Source organism: Cynocephalus volans, chromosome 5 (assembly GCF_027409185.1).
Source record: "Cynocephalus volans isolate mCynVol1 chromosome 5, mCynVol1.pri, whole genome shotgun sequence".
Lineage (NCBI taxonomy): Eukaryota > Metazoa > Chordata > Mammalia > Dermoptera > Cynocephalidae > Cynocephalus > Cynocephalus volans.
The window spans coordinates 41,720,129-41,737,796 of record NC_084464.1 but is presented as its reverse complement, the minus strand read 5'-3'; the positions used below and the strand labels follow the sequence as shown (position 1 = coordinate 41,737,796).

General features: G+C 36.5%; 1 protein-coding gene across 1 annotated transcript; it reads left to right on the top strand.

Annotated features, from left to right (window-relative positions):
* The first annotated feature begins 1,367 nt into the window (after positions 1 to 1,367).
* LOC134379263 (olfactory receptor 5V1) lies at positions 1,368 to 2,321 on the top strand. The gene has a single exon (XM_063098461.1). The coding sequence runs from the start codon at positions 1,368 to 1,370 to the stop codon at positions 2,319 to 2,321; it is 954 nt and encodes a 317-aa protein (XP_062954531.1).
* The last annotated feature ends 15,347 nt before the right edge of the window (positions 2,322 to 17,668 follow it).

Genomic DNA, 17,668 nt, shown 5'->3' with positions numbered 1-17,668 from the left:
GTTGCTTTTTAATAGCTGTAAATTTGTTGATTTGTGGGAGAAGTGATGCTTAAGACCATCTATTCTGCCATTTTGACTGAAAGCCTGAGAGAAGTATTTTTTAAAGAGCATTCTCTTTTTACCAGTTAAAGGAAATTAAATTTTTAGCCTCTCAATTGTAAGTATACTAACTTTGGGAAAGATAAAGCTGTCTTTCTCAACTCCTAGCTGCATAACCTCTGCCAGACCTTTATCTTGCCAAGACTCATTGTTTTCATCTGGAAAATGGGAATGATAGTATTGATTATCTCGTAGGATTTATGTAAAACGTACATGAGATGTTGTGTAGAAAAAGCTCAGAGATTATCAGTGCCCCTCTCCATGAAGCGCTTCAAGAGATCTGTCCAAACAGAAACTGAATCCTGAATTAGCTAAATGCATCTTGAATTTTCCAGATTAATGACTTGCACAGGTGGGTGTCTATTATGGAAAGTTCATAAAATACAAGTAATCTAACCCAATATTCAGGAAATCTAATTTGTATGCTTATTATGAGATTTAGCATAACAAAAATAAATGAATAAAATAATATAAATATCCACTAATAAAAGTGGAATATATGAAAAGCTTGCTGTATTTATATAAAGACTTGCATTAAACTCAAAGATCATTGTTTTAGGGGAATATCTATTGCCATGGGAACTTGCCACAATATGGTACTTAAGAGAAAAAGAGGTTAAAATATGTGCTTTCTGATCCTCATTTTGAATATTTATGCATGGAAAATTGATCAGAAGGACATACACCAAACCATTAGGAGAGGTTTTTTTCTGGTGGATATTAAGAATTTTTAGTTTTTTTTTTCTTTTATATATTTTCCAAATTTTTTAAACACATGAATTTTAATCAGAAAAAAATCTATATCAGCATTTAAGGATGGGAAGATAGAGCAGAAATGGTTTTAAAGAAGCTCGTAAAGCCCAGATATTCTTCTATAAATTGTATTCTGTAATACACATTGACATATCACCAAGAAAATGAAGGTGTGCTGGACTCAGCCATTATTAACAGATAACTCTTATGGTATATGGCACCCTTTTATAATTTTCTTTCTAATGAAAAATGGCCAGTGCTGTCTGTGTATTTCATAGAGGTTTGATTTACAAGTGAAACATTAAATGTATTTACACCTGTGTTGGGTGGTAGATATGAGCTATGGTTTGCAAAAAAGTGTTACTCTTCTGGTTTTTACCTGTTATAGATGGTAATTGTCTTTTATTTGTAACATTTTTATTTTTTTATTTTGCAGATCATTGCTACTGCAGCAGATGATTATTGTAATCTGTGCTTGTCTTTGCCCAATTCCCAAAAGGAAACCAGGCAACATCATGGAAGGAAAGAATCAAACAGCTCTATCTGAATTTATCATCTTGGGATTCTCCAATCTAGACGAATTAAAGTTTTTACTATTCACCACCTTCTTTCTAATTTATACCTGTACTTTAGGGGGAAATATATTCATTATCTTGGTGATCATGACTGATCCACACCTACACACTCCCATGTATTATTTTCTTGGGAATTTGGCTTTTCTTGACATCTGCTACACCACCACCAATGTCCCCCAGATGATGGTGCATCTTCTATCAGAAAAGAAAAGCATTTCCTATGTAGGGTGTGCGGCTCAACTTTTTGCATTCATTTTCTTTGTAGGATCAGAGTGTCTCCTCCTAGCAGCAATGGCATATGATCGTTACATTGCAATCTGCAAACCCTTAAGGTATTCTGTAATTATGAATAAGGCCTTGTATAGCCAGTTAGCAGCCTCATGCTGGACTGGTGGTTTCCTCAATTCAGTGGTGCACACAGTACTGACATTCCACCTGCCCTTCTGTGGTAACAATCAGATTAATTATTTCTTCTGTGACATCCCCCCTTTGCTGATCTTGTCTTGTGGAGACACTTCTGTCAATGAACTGGTACTGCTATCCATTGGGGTCTTTCTTGGTTGGACTCCTTTCCTGTGTATCATCCTTTCCTACTTGTATATAATCTCCACTGTCTTGAGGATCCACTCCTCAGAGGGGAGATACAAAGCCTTTTCTACATGTGCCTCCCACCTGGTCATTGTTCTTCTCTTTTATGGAAGCGCCATTTTCACATATGTACGGCCTATCTCATCTTACTCACTGGAGAAAGATAGACTGATCTCAATATTGTATAGTGCTGTTACCCCCATGCTAAACCCTATAATTTATACATTAAGGAATAAGGACATCAAAGAAGCTGTGAGAACTGTAGGGAGAAAGTGGCAACTACCAATTCCCTCTTTTGATATGTAATCTCAATTATCTATGGTCAGTAGTCTTCTATTAGGTAATTTATCACCAGTCAGCTGTTTCAAGTGATGCTCAAAAACTGGTTGCATTGTTGAGAAAGATATTGAAGAGCTGTCATACAAAATCCTAAGTGTACACATTTTTGAGCTTTTATTAGTCCTGTGTGAAACACGTCAACGTCACTATTTTTAGATATTACTTTCTTTATCTTTTCCATTCCTGAATCCTTCATTCCCTCTTTCATTAAGTTTGATGAACTTCTTCACTTGGTCCTTTCCCTCCTGCATATTACTTTTTACGATGAAGGATGTGTAAGATTTTTCCTCTACTCCTTATATGTTTATCCTATTTTCCTATTCTTATGACTTAAGTCATGCTTTTGGCATTTAATATGCTTTATTCTTAGCATTCACATAAAACTACATTTGCAATTACTTTAGAAGAGTGATATTATTATTTGGACTTAGTCTACCTACTTCATCTGAGTATATCCTCTTTTCTCCCCATTATGATAAAAGCACAGCTCTCAAGCACTGCCATAGTATTAGTGCACACTCATGTTTATATCTTAAACATGCCTTTAATTTATTGAAACAGGCAAATTGCTGGTGATATGCTAATGTTTTAAGGTAGTTAATGCCAAAAGGCTTGGACTTGATCTTAAAGTGAATATTTCCCGGATGTGTGGTGGTGTGAAATGTGGAAGAGCTAACTGAAACCAACTTCCAATCCATGTTAGACTTACTTAGGTGAATTGTAAGTAAGGATAGTTAGACATTGAGACCTTAACAGCAGTCAACTTCATGGCTCCAAGAGACAAGATGGGGGCTTGTTAAGTTGTAACATAAGACAAATGTTGAGAAAGAGAAGTATCAACTGCCACTGTCTCCTTGCAGTCTGTTTATAATGCTTTATTAGGTTCTTCTTAATAAAACATATCACCAATAGATGAAGTTCACATTATTTTGATTTTGACAGAGAAGTATAATCAAGATAAAGTGATATTTCACCTCCAGATCTGGCAATTAATTTTAGTTTTATCACCTGTTCCATGGCCCAAGGCCAATTTATCTTCATGTTGAAAGTAGACAGTCATAGTTTCTCAATCCCTGTTTCTATTCCTTACTCTGTTCAAAAGGTGGAATATATTTCCTAAAGGAATTTTTCTAGAAATAAGTTCACATGACAGATTACTACTTTATAGGGTATCTTAGATTTAGCAAAATCTTTTTCTAGAAATTTTGAAAATGGAATCAGGTAAAAACATCCACAAAAAACCTTAAATGAATGGTTTGGGGGGGAAATAAAGATTCTTACTAACGTAGTAACTAAGCTTAGAAAAAGAAGAAGAAATTACTTACGTTAAAAGTGAAAGTACTAAGTTACTACTTTTTATGTTTTTGCCATGTTAGGGACAGTCATGAAGTCAAGACAAATGGGCAAGAAGACAAATTGGTGGAAGGAAAGATTTGCTGTTTAAAGTATTCTTGGTTAGTTGGCAGGTTTTGTTCTGGTTTTTTGTTTGTTTGTTTGTTTTAAAAATTTTAGCACTTTCAATGTATTTTCCCTTTCTTTGTCCTATAAGCTACCTGCTGAGAAATCCACAGCTATACTTATTTGAGCTCTCTTATATGTTGTTTGTGGTATTTGCTGCTTTTCTTTTACTTTAAGGATACTGTTTTGTTTGTTTTTTGTGGCTGGCCAGTATGGAGAACTGAACCCTTGATCTTGGTGTTATAAGGCTGTGCTCTAACCAACTGAGCTAACCAGCCAGGCCCAGGATCCTGCTTTTATTCTTCATTTTTGACAGTTTGGTTATATGTCTTGGTATAGTCTTGTTTGAATTGAATCAGATTGGAGACTTTTTAGTTTCCTAAACCTGGATATTTATATCTTTCCTCAAATTTGGAATGTTTTCCCCTATTATTTCTTTAAACAATTTTTCTACCCCTTTGTCTTTCTCTTCTCTTTCATGAAATCCTGTAACTTGAATATTTGCTCTTTTAATGATGTCCCATAAATTCCACAAACTTTCTTCATTCCTTTTCATCACTTTTTTCTCTTTTGACTGTATGTTCTCAAATATCTTGTCTTAGAGCTCACAGATTTTTATTTGTGCTTGATCATTTCTGCCATTGATGCTCTCTATTGCATGTTTTATTTCATTCATTATATTTTTCTGCTCCAGAATTTTTTTTAAAGATAATTTCAGTGTCTGTTAAATTTCTACTTTCAGTTATTGTTTTTCTGAGTTCATTAAATTGTTTCTCTCTTTTTTTTTAATTCACAAAACTTTCTTAAAATAATTATTTTAAATTCTTTGTCAGGAATTTGCATATTTAAATTTCTTGGGGGTTAGCTTCTGTGACACTATTGTGTTTTTTTGATGGTATTATGTCTCCTTAATTTTTCTTGTTTCTTGTTCTCTTACATTGATGTCTGCACATTTGAAGATATAGGGGCTTATTCCAGACATTGCAGACTGGCTTTGTCTGGGAAAGCCTTTCACCACTTAGCCCATCCAGAGATTCTGAGCCAGCCATCTGGCATGGCCCAAGGCAGACTTACTTCTGGAGGCCTTGGGAAGGCATCATGTGCCTGGGTCAGCAGGCAGGTGGGCCAGGTGCCTGAGTCCACAGGGTGGGCATGAAACCTGGATTCACTGAGATGGACCTCTTAATTGGGTTTGTGAGGATGGGCCTGGAGCCTGGTTCCATGAAGGCAGACCTGGATCCTATGTCTATGGGGCTCAACTTAAAGCCTTGGTTCACAAGGCTGACCTGTGGGGTTTGACCCTGAGGTCAAAGGCTACTGGGATGGGCCTGGTACCTAGGTGTACTAGGATGGGCTTGGAGCTGGAGTCCATAGGGGTTTCTCTGGTACTGGGGCAGGCTCAGAGCTTGAGTCAATGGGGCAGATATGGGTCCTGGGTCCAGAAGGAGCTGACCTGGAGACAAGATTTCCTGGGTCCTGTATCCTCTAGAGCCAGGGCCTCAGGCACCAGCCTGGAGCCTGGTGCTGAGGTGGTCTTAAAGCCTGTGGCTGTGGGAACCAGTCTAATGCTGGGAGTGGTCCTGAGCCTGGGACAGCTGAGATCAGTTTGGCAGTGGAGCAGTCTGGAGCCTGAAGACAGTGAGTCTGGCCTAAAGTTGAGGGCAGCCCTGAGCCTGGGGCCACTGAGGTTGGCCTGCTGGTGGCACATCCAGAGTCTAAGTCCACTGCACAGGCATGCAGCCTGGGGCTGTGGGATCTGGCCTGGTGCTGTGGGATCTGGCCTGGTGCTGGCACAGGACTGGAGGCTCAATCCACATGTACCAGCCTGGAATCTGAGGCCATGGAAGCCTGCTTGATGCTGAGTTTTACTGGAGCTGGCCTGGTGTTGGGGTCTGAGGCAAAATCCAGTGCTCACTTCTCTCTCCTTCCCCCACGTGGATGTTATCTCTCTCCTTGTTATACTGCCTAGGATCAAAGAAAGGGTGACACACAATGTAAAACTGTCTTTCCTATTCTCTTCAATCCATCTTTTCTTCTGTACTACACCCAGGTGCTGCAGCCTCTCACTTGGTTTCCTTAACTCTTCTGAAGGTATTTTTGTGTGTAAATATTTGTTTGAATTGATTTTTCTGCAGGGGGACGAGCAGTGGAGAGTACTATTTTGCCACCTTGCTGACATCTATTGATTTCCTGCTTTTCTGAAGCAACAATCTGACTTCTTTTCCCCTTATAATCACACACAGTTGATTGTGTTCTCTAGGTCAATAATTTGGTGTTATTAACCATTGAAGACTTCAGCAGTACACTTTTTCCCTTTTCATCAGTTTTGTACTTCTACAACATTTCTTTTATTTCTTATTTTTAAAAAATCATGTTTATTAAGACATCATTTGCATACAATATAATTCACCAATTTTATATATATATTCAATGAGTATTGACAAATATTTGTTGTGTAACCATAACCACAACCATGATATAGTACTTATGTATTACCCCTCAAAATTCTCTCATGCCCATTTCCAATCACTTCCCTTTCATCACCTGCAGCCATTGGCAATCAGTGATCATCTTTCTGTCCGTATGAGCTTACTTTTTCTACAATATTATATAAATGGAATCATATAGTGTGCACTATTTGTTTCTGGATTCCGATTGTGACATATTTCAGCAGTTCATTTCTCCTTATCAATGCATAGTATTTCATTGTTTGAATATATCATCATTTGTTTGTGCATGCATCAGTTAGTGAATCTTTGGATAAATATGGTTTTAGCTACTCTGAATAAAGCTAATATAAACGTTTCAGCATGAGTCATTTATTTTTATTTCCCTTTAGTAAATATCTAGGAGTGGGATTGTCAGGTTATATGAAAAGCAAAAATTTAACTCTATAAAAAATGACCAAATTGTTTTCCAAAGTGGCTACATGATAACCATTCATTAACCTTTTGTTTAGGTGAAAAGTCAGTTTAAATCTTTTTTTTTTTTTTTTTTTGATTCTTGGTCTTCTTCTTACTGAGCCGTAAAATTTCTATATATATTCTGAATAAAAGTGCTTTATCAATTACATCTTCCATTCTATGGCTTCTTTTCTCATTTATTAAAAGTTAAAATCAGGTCATATAAGTTCTCCAATTTTGATCTTATTTTTCAGTCATTTTGGTCTTGTAGGTCCTTTGTGTTTCAAGATGCAAATGTGCTGGGATTTTAATTGCAATAGCATTCGATCTTTACATGAGTTGTGGGAGAATTGATAAGGTTTTTTAGTCTTTGGTATATAGGTTTTGAATATGTTTTGTTAAATACAGTCCTAAACAATTTATAGTTGATGGTATTGTAAGTGGTATTTAATTTCATTGCTAGAATGTAGAAATACAGTTGAATCTTTTGTATTGACTTTACAGTCTATGAACTTGCTCAAGTAGTTATTTATTCCAGTAGCTTTTTAAATATTTCCCAGGATTTTAACAAATATCATGTTTACTGTGAACAAAGGAGTTTATAATTTGTGAGAAAATTATAGCTTTATAATAAATCATTTTTTCCCCTTTTAAGAAATTACTTTATTGGCGTAAGAACACTTAATATGAGATACAGACTCTTTACAGGTTTTTAAAAAGTTAACGTACTAATTTATTTTATTTAGTTGTTTATTTTTTATTGAAACATAATTGATTGTACATACCTGTGAGATACAGTGTTGAATATCAATACCTGTGTGCCATATGTGATGCTAAAATCAGGAAAATCTCTTTATTCAATATTACAAAGTGTAATAATTTTTTGTGGCCTTTTACCACTTTCTCACTAAACTCTCCATGCCACCCCCCGCCCCCTCGGGTACACAGTTCTGTTCTCTCCTTTTGAAAGTTGAACAAATGATTGTGATTGTTCTTTATTTCTTTTTCTATTTATTTGTTTATCCTTTTAGCTTCTAGTTATGAGTGAGGACATACTGTATTTCTCTTTCTGTGCTTGGCTTATTTCACTTAGCAATTTTCTATAATTTTATCTGTGTTGATGTGAATAGCAGTATTTATTTCTTTTTTTATGGCAAAGTAGTATTCCGTTGTGTATATATACCACATTTCTTTATCCAGTCATCTGTTGATGGACACTTATGTTCCAACTCTTGGCTATTGTAAATAGAGCTTCAGTAAACATGGGAGTACAAGTATCCCTTCAACATCATGAGTTTAGATGTATTGTCCTCCCAGAACTCATGTAGAAATTTGATCCCCAATGTGGCGGTTTGAGTTATTGGGGCAGATCCCTCATGAATGGGTTGATGTTCTCCCTGGGGACAGCAAGCCTGAGTGAGTTCTTGCTCTATTAGTTCCCATGAGAGATGATTGTTTAAAAGACCCTGGCACCTCCTCTTTCTCTCTTGCTTCCTCTTGCCATGTGATCTGCTTGTACCCTCCAGCTGCCTGCTGCTTTCTGCCATGACTAAAAGCAGCTTGAGGCCCATGCCAGATGCAGCTGTCCCAGATTTGTAAGCCAAATAAACCTCTTTTCCTTATAAACTACCTAGTCTCAGGTATTTGTTATAGCAACACAAAACAGACTAATACACCCTTCAACATGATTTCCGTTTCTTTGGGTATATACACAACAATGGGATTGCTGGATTGTATGGCAGTTCTATCTGTAGTTGTTTGAGGAACATCCATACTGTTTTCCATAATGGCTGCACTAATTTACAGTCCCAACAACAGTGAAAGAGGGTTCCTCAGTCTACACATCCTTATCACCATTTGTTATTCTCTATCTTTTTGATAATGGACAGTCTAATTGGGGTGAGATGATATCTCAGTGTAGTTTTGATTTGCATTTCCGTGATGCTTAGTGATGTTGAGCATTTTTGTGTGCCTGTGGGTCATTTCCATGTCTTCTTTTGAGAAATGGCTATGCAGCTCCTTTGCCTAATTTTTAAATTGACTTTAGTGATTTTTTTACTGTTAAGTGTTAGAGTTAATTAAATATTCCAGATATTAATTCCTTGTTGGAGGCATAGTTTGGAAATTTTTTCTTCCATTCTTTAGTTTGTCTTTTCACATTCTTGTTTCTTTGCTATACAAAAACAATTATTGCCTGTGCTTTTGGGGTCTTGTTCATAAGTCTTTACACAGTCCTACATCCTGAAATGTTTCTCCTATGTTTTACAATAGGATTTTTTTCAGTTTCAGGTCTCATATTTAAGTCCTTAATCCATTTTGAGTTGACTTTGGTATATGGCAAAAGACACAGGTCTATTTTCGTTCTTCTACATATGGATATCCAGTTTTCCCAGCACCATTTACTGAAGAGGCAGACTTTTCCCCAACATATGTTCGTTTTGCCTTTGTAAAAGATAAGGTGGCTGTAAGTATGTGGTTTAATTGCTGGGCTCTCTTCTGTTCCATTGGTCTGAGTCTCTATTTTCATGCCAGAATCATGCTGTTTTGTTACTATAGCTTTGCAGAATAATTTGAAGTCAAGTAGTGTAGTTCCTCTGGTTTTATGTTTTTTCTCAGGATTGCTTTGGCTATTCAGCATCTTTTGTTGTTCCATATGAATGTTAGGATTGTTTTTGCTATTTCTTTGAAGAATGTCTCTGGTATTTTGTTGCGGATTGCATTGAATCTGTAGATCACTTTGGGTAGTATGGACATTTTCACAATACTAATTCTTCCAATCCAAGAGTATGGAATGTCTTTCCAACCTTTTGTGCCCTCTTTAACTTCTTTCAGCAGTAATTTGTACTTCTCTTTGTAGAGATCTTTCACTTCCTTGGTCAAATTGATTCCTAGATATTTTATTTTATTTTTATTTTTTGGTGGCTATTTTAAATGGCCTTTCTTTCTTGATTTCTTTTTCTGCTAGATCTTTGTTAGTGTACAAACACTCTACTGATTTTTCCATGTTGATTTTGTATCCTGCAACTTTACTGAAATCGTTTATCAGCTCTAAGAGTTTTTTTGTAGAGTCTTTAGGTTCTTCTATATGTAAGATCTTGTCATCTGGAAACAGGGACAAGTTGACTTCATCTTTTCCAATCTGGATGTCATTTCTTTCTTTCTCTTGCCTGATTGCTCTGGCTAGTACTTACAGTGCTATGTTAAATAGGAGTGGTGAGAGTGGGCATCCTTCTCTTGTTCCTGTTCTTATTTGAAAGCTTTTCAGGTTTCTGTTCAGGTTTTATATTTCTTCTTGGTTCAGTCTTGGCAATCGTGTGTATGCAGGAATTTATTCATATTTATCCAGTTGTTTATAAAAGTTTCTAATGATTCTTTGTATTCCTGTGGTATCGGTTGTAATGTCTCCTCTGTCACTTCATTTTTTTTGTTACTTGGGTCTTCTATCTTCTTTTTTTAGTTAATCTAGCTTGCTTGTCTATTTTATCTTCTGATGAAACAACTTTTTGTTTCTTTTATCTTTGTAGCATTTTTTGGGTGTCTATTTCATTTAGTTCTGCTCTGATCTTAGTTATTTCTTTATATCTACTTATTTTGAGATTTGATGGTCCTTTTTTAGTCATTCTTGAGGTGTAGCATTATGTTATTTATTTGAAATCTTTCTATTCTTTTGATGTAAGCATTTATTACAATAAACTTCCATCTTAGTACTTCATTTGCAGTATTCCACAGTTTTTAGAATGATGTGTCTTTATTTTCATTAGTATTAAGAAATTTTTTGATTTCCTGTTTAATTTCTTCTTGTGTCCACTGGTCATTCAGGAGTTTGTTGTTCAATTTCCATGTATTTCTGTAGTTTCCAGAAATTCACTTTTGTTTTGATTTCTAGTTTTAATCTGTTGTGCTTTGAAAAGATACATGAAATGATGTCAGTTTTTAAAACTTGTTGTTACTTGATTTGTGGACTCATACGTGGTTAATACTGGACAATGTTCCATGTGCTGATGAGAAGAATGTATATTGTATAGTTTTTGGATGAAATGTTCTCTAGGTATCTGACAGGACCAACTGGTTTAAAGTATAGATTAAATCTTGTTTTTCTCTTCTGATTTGTTGCCTAGATGATCTGTTCAATGTTGAGAGAGGTGTGTTCAGATCTCTCACTATTATCATATTGGGATCTATCTATCTTTTTAGGTCTAATAGTGTTTGCTTTCTGTATCTTGGAGCTCTGGTGTTGGGTGCATATATATTTATGATTGTTATGTCTTCTTGCTGGATCGGTCCCTTTATCATTATATAATAACCTTCTTTGTCTCTTTTTATGGTTTTTGATTTAAAGTCTAGTTTATCCTATAGAAGAATAACTACACATGCTCATTTTTCTTTCTATTTGTGTGGGGATTGAGTTTGGATGTGTTGTCCCCGCCAAAACTCATGTGGAAATTTGATCCTGAATGTGGCAGTGTTAGAAACTGACTGAGTCATGGGGGTGGATCCCTCATGAATGGATTAATGCTCTCCCTAGGTTGGGGGATTAATGAGTGAGCTCTCACTCTATTAGTTCCCATGAGAGCTGGTTGTGTAAAAGGCCCTGGCACCTCCTCTCTCTCTCTCTCTCTTGCTTCCTCTCGCCATGTGATCTGCTTGTACCCATCAGCTGCCTGCTGCTTTCCACCATGAGTAAGAAGCAGCCTGAGGCCCACACCAGATGCAGCTGTCCTTGAATAGTAAGCCAAATAAACCTTTGTTCTTCATAAATTACCCAGTCTCAGGTATTTCTGTTATAGCAACACAAACAGACTAATACATATGGTGTATCTTTTTCCATCTCTTCACTTTAATCTGTGTGTATCTTTGCAGGTGAGGTGAGTCTCTTGAAGACAGCATATAGTTGGGTCTAGCTTTTTAATCCAATCAGTTCATCTGTGTCTTTTGAGTGGAGAATTTAATCCACTTACTTTTAAGGTTGTTATTGAAATGTATTGTCTCCCTCCTGGCCTTTTATTGATTTTAGTTTGAATGTTTTAAACATCTTTTGTTACTTTCTTCCCTTTTGTTGTTTGTCTTCAGTGTTTGTTGTTTTTTGGAAATAGTTTCTCTCTCTTCCTCACTTGCATTTGTATTCTACCAGTGGGTTTTTGTTATTTCTTGTGTATTCGTGGTAGTGATTACTGTTTTTCAGAATCCAGATGCAGTATTCCCTGGAGGATTTCTTGTAGGACTGTTGTGTGGTGGTGACCTCCTACAATTTTTCTTTTTTTGGTCTGGGAAACACACTATTTCTCCCTCATTTCTTCAGGATAGTCCTGCTGGATATAGTATTCTTGGCTGGCAGTTTTTTTCTTTTAGTACTTTGAGTATATCATTCCATTCTCCTCCAGCCTGTATAGTTGGGAAGTCTGCTGTTAGTCTGTGGGGACTCCCTTATAGGTGACTTGATACTTTTCTTGCTGTTTTTAAGATTCTCCCTTTGTCTTTGAGCTTTGCCAGTTTGATTATAATGTGTCTCAGAGAGGACTTTTTTGGATTCAGACTTTTTGAGGATCTTTGAGCCACCTGGATTTTCAGGTCTCTGTAAATATACCTATATCTGGGAAATTTTGCACTATAATTTCATTAAATATGTTTTCAATGACTTTTTCTTTCTCTTCTCCTTCCAGAATATCCATGATTTGGCTGTTTGTGCAGTTAAGGATGTCTGCTAGCTCTCTTAGAATTTCTTCATTTTTTCTGAATTTTTATTCTTTTTCTTTTTTGTCTGCCTGGGTTATTTCAAAAAGACCATCTTTGAGATCAGCTATTCTTTCTTCTCCTTGGTCTAATCTGCCACTTAAGCACTTAGTTGTGTTTTTTGTTTCATTAAATGAATCCTTCAGCTGCAGGAGTTCTGCTACATTCTTTTTTAAGGTATTAATCTCTTTGTAAATTTCCTCCTGCATATCCTATATACTTTTTATCATTTCATTGTATTGTCTGAGTCTTGTATTTCATTGGGTTTACTTAAGATTGTTACTCAGAATTTCTTTCAGTCATTTCAAGGTTTTTCTGCTCTATGGAGTCTGGTGTTTGAGAATTATTATATTCCTTTGGTGGTGTTATATTTTCTTGTTTATTCATATTTCTGTTTTCTCTATGTGGATGTCTGGTCATCTGCTAGACCAGACATCAACATAGAAGAAGCAGTTGCTTCTTCTGTTACTTTGGAGTGAGCTTTAAGGAGAGAGACTTCCTCCTGTAAGGTGACTGTTCAGTAAGGTGTTTTAGTACTGGTTCCAGGTAGACACAGTAGCACAGTCTTTGTGTAGGTACTTTAGCCATATTCAATTTTGGAGTTGCATGTCAGTGCCTCCATAACTTAGTGATTCCTTGCCAAGGTTAGTGACATTGTGTTGGTTTGTTGGGGACATGGGTGAGCTCTCAAGTGCTTGGGAGAAGTGCCTGGGTGCCCTGCTGCTCTTCCTTTTTTAGGTGTCTGCCTGGTGCAGAGATCAAACTCTGGACCTTGTTGATGTCAGCACCATGTTCTTACTCAGTAAGCTAACTGATCACCACCCCCGTCAGTCTTTGGCTGGTGTTTGATGATGGATAGGCTCATTGGCACCCCAGCCAGGGTCTCATGGCCTTGATGGATGCATTGGGGTATATTAGATCTCCTCAGTGTAAGTAGGTGACCCTGAGTGGGGTTTTTCTTTCCTTTTACCTATAGGCAGAAGCTCCTTCTGAGTCTTTGCCTTTCCTGTTTGGGGTATGGTTTGGTGGTATTGGGAATTTTCTTCCTTACTGTATTTGAGTATCCTGGCTTTTACTCTCTTGGGGGTTTCTGCATATGTCTCTCCGCAGATCAAGTCAGTCATGTAGGCTGTACTTGTATCTCCTACGCTCAAGAGTGCTACTGTGTGTGACAGTGTAATTTCCCCTGTGGGTGGGGCCACTGTGTCATGAGTTTGCACTCACCTCTTTCCCTGGTATCCACTGGTGGTTCTTCTTGTGTCAATGCAGTTGGGTTGCCTGTGGGCCACCTACATGGAGGTGGTGGCTTCTGCTGTCGTGGTGAGCAACTTTTGCAGAGGAAGTGGCTGTGGAAGTGACTGTTCAACAGTGGTGTCTGTGACAGCAATGAAGGCTGCCTGCAGCTGCTGAGGTCCCTCTGTGCACTCTAATAAATCTTGAAATTGTGTCATTATAGTGCTGCAAATTTGTTCTTTTTCAAAATTGTTATGGCTATTCTGATTCATTTTAATTTCCATATAAATATTAAAATTATCTTTTTAATTGATTTAAAAAAGAAACCCTCTAGAATTTTGATGGGGATTACGTTGAATCTATAATACACTGATTTGTAAACTATTGAGAACTTAAAAATGTAAGGTCTTCTTAGGGATTCAAGAATGGTTCAACATACACAAGTCAATAAATGTGATACACCACATCAACAAAATCAAGGAAAAAATGACATGATTATCTCAACTGATGCTGAAAAAGCATTTGATAAAATTCAACAGCACTTCATGGTAAAGACTCTTAGCAAGTTAGGTATAGAAGTAAAGTATCTCAACACAGTAAAAGCCATATAAGACAAATCCACTACCAGCATCATTCTGAATGGGTAAAACTGAAAGCTTTTCCATTTAGAATGAGAACAAGACAAGGGTGCCCTCTCTCAGCACTCCTATTTAACAAAGTACTGGAAGTACTTGCTGCTTTGCCTTCCACAGATTTGTCACCCCTTTCCCCCTGGGTGACAGAGCCACCAAAGATTACTCAAAGCCCATCTCTTCTGACTAGTGAGAAGCCCTGAAAAGGGGTTAATCTCCTGGAACCCTCAAGAGCGAGGCATTCCTTCCATTTGGGAAATTAACCACGAATTGGGGTTCTCTTCCCACATTTATTCTCTAGACCAGGAAGTTACAGGAAGAGAATATAGGTGGGGTCTTTACTAAGTACAGTGTAACAAGTTTAACAGTGGAAACTAGTAACATTCAGTAAGGTGACATTTTATAATGCAATTTGCAACAAAAGCTTGATTTTAGCAAACATTCTCTTCTTACAGCACTTTCCCAGTATCTTTACATATCAATCAGTAACCTGTCTGTCTCTGAGCCAGCAACCTTGCTGTGTTACAATTCTTTACCTTACAACAGAGACTACATAGCCTGGGGAAAATTTCCTGTCCTTTGCAAGGTCAATATTTGAAACTGCAAGGCTTTGGGAAACCAGGCCCTGTGAAGTGCATTTGTTTTATGCATACTTCACAAGTACTAGCCAGAGCAATCAGGCAAGAGAAAGAAAGAGCACCCAGATTGGAAAAGATGAAGTCAAACTGTCCCTGTTTGCAGATGACAAGAGCCTATATATAGAAGAACCTAAAGATTCTACAAGAAAATATTAGAGCTGATAAACAATTTCAGTAAAATTGCTGGATATAAAATCAACATGCAAAAATCAGTAGAATTTTTGTACTCCAAAAAAGATCTAGCAGAAAAAGAAATCAAGAAAGCGATCCCATTTACAATAGCCACCAAAAAAATAAAATACTTAGGAATCAATTTAACCAAGGAGGTGAAAGATCTCTACAAGAAGAAGTACAAATTACTGCTGAAAGAAATTAAAGAGGACACAAAAAGTTGGAAAGATATTCTATGCTCTCAGTTTAGAAGAATTAACATTGTGAAAATGTCCATACTACCTGAAGTCATCTACAGATTTGATGCAATCCTCATCAAAACACCAGAGACATTCTTCAAAGAAATAGCAGAAACAATCCTAACATTCATATGGAACAATAAAAGACTCTAAATAACCAAAGCATTCCTGAGAAAAATAAATAAAGTCAGAAGGATGACACTACTTGACTTCAAATTATACTACAAGGCTGTAGTGACCAAAAGAGCAAGGATAGTGGTGTAAAAACATATACTCAGACCATGGAACAGAACAGAGAACCCAGAAATCAACACATATACTTACAGTCAACTGATATTTGGCAAGGGCAACAGGAGCATACATTGGGAAAGAGACTGCCTCTTCAATAAATGGTGCTGGGAAAACTGGACATTATATGTAGAAGAATGAAACTAGACCCATACCTTTTGCCATCTACCAAAATCAACTCAAAATGGATTAAAGACATATATAAGACTTGAAACTTAAAACTCCTATTAGAAATTTGAGGAAGTAGGACTGGGCAAAGACTTTATGAACAAAATCCTAAAAGCACAGGCATCAAAAGTCAAAATAAACAAGCGGGATTATGTCAAACTAAAAAGCTTCTACACAGAAAAAACAAAACAAAAACAACACACAAAAAAACAGTTAAGAGAGCAAAAATACAACCTACACAATGGGAGAAAATATTTGCAAACTATGCATCTAACAAGGGATTAATATCCAGAATGTACGATGAACTCAAACAACAGTAAAAAACAAGTTACCTGATTAAAAAATGGGCAAGGGGGCTGAATAGGCACTTCTCAAAGGAAGATATACTAATGACCAACAGACACATGAAAAAATGCTTGACATCATTAAGCATAAGGGAAATTTGAATCAACACCACATTAAGATATCATCTCACACTGGTTAGACTGGCCAGTACAAAAAAGACGAAGAATAACAAATGCTGGTGAGAATGTGGAGAATGAGGAATGCTCTTACATTGTTGGTGGGACCATAAATTAGTGCAGCCATTATGTAAAATAGTATGGAAGTTCCTCAAACAACTACAGATAGAATTGCCATACAATCTAGCAGTCTGTCTGCTGGGTTTGCTCCCAAGGATATGGAAATCGTCATGTTGAAGGAATACCTGCACTCCTATGTTTGTTGCAGCTCTATTTACAATAGCCAAAAGTTGGAACCAAACTAATTGTCCATCAACGATGACTGGAGCAGGAAAATGTAGTATATATACACAATGGGATACTTCTCTGCTATAAAAAGCAATGAAATTCTGCCATTCTCAGCACAATGGGCAAACTTAGAGAATATTAAGTTAAGTGAAAGAAGCCAGGTACAGAAAGAAATACCTCATGTCTTCACTCATAAGTGGGAGCTGGGAAAAAAAGAAAAAGAAAGAAAGATACAACAATTTCAATAATTTCAACTTTCAAAAGGAGAGAATGGAACTGAGGCCACCAGAGGTGGTAAAAGGGGAGAGGGAGTTTGGGAGAAACTGGTAAGTGGCCATAAAAAATGTTTACATTGTGTAATGATAAAAGTAAACGAAAGAACATAGCTTCTTCTAACATATGTATGGGATATATCCCTCCATTTATTTAGGTTCTTAATTTCTCTTAGCCACATGTTGCAGTTTTAAGTGTATAGGTCTTGCATATCTCATGTCAGATTTTATAATTTTTAATTTTGTTGTAAATGGTACTTTATAAAATTTTATTTTCCATTTGTATATTGGTACTGTGTGTAGAAATATTATTAATTTTTGTTAATTGACTTTATATCTTGTGACTTTGCAAGGTCTAAAATTTTTTGTGTAGAATATTCAAATTTTTTTAGATTAAGAAAAATCCTGTTTGCGAGTAGGGACAGTTTTATTTTTTTCTTTCCAATCTGTGCACTATGTACTATTTATTTACTTATTTTATTTATTTACCTTTTATTCTCCTTATTCCACTTGTTAAGACTTCTAGTTTGGTGTCAAATAGGCGTAGTGGAAGTGGACACCTTTCTTTCGTTTCCTAGCTCAAAGAGAAAGCATTTAGTCTTTCTCCTTACATACTATTTATTATATATAGGTTTTGTTTCATAACTAGTCCTTAAAGAAATTCCCTTCTACTCATAATTTTCTGAAAGGTTTTAGTCATAAATGCACACAGGAGAGAGGTACAATTACTATCTCTTTCACAGACAAATGATTGAGCCACAGATTTTTTAACTAGCTTTCCTCAGGTCACATGCCTAATAATCGGTGGGTCATTTGTCGAATTCACACAATCT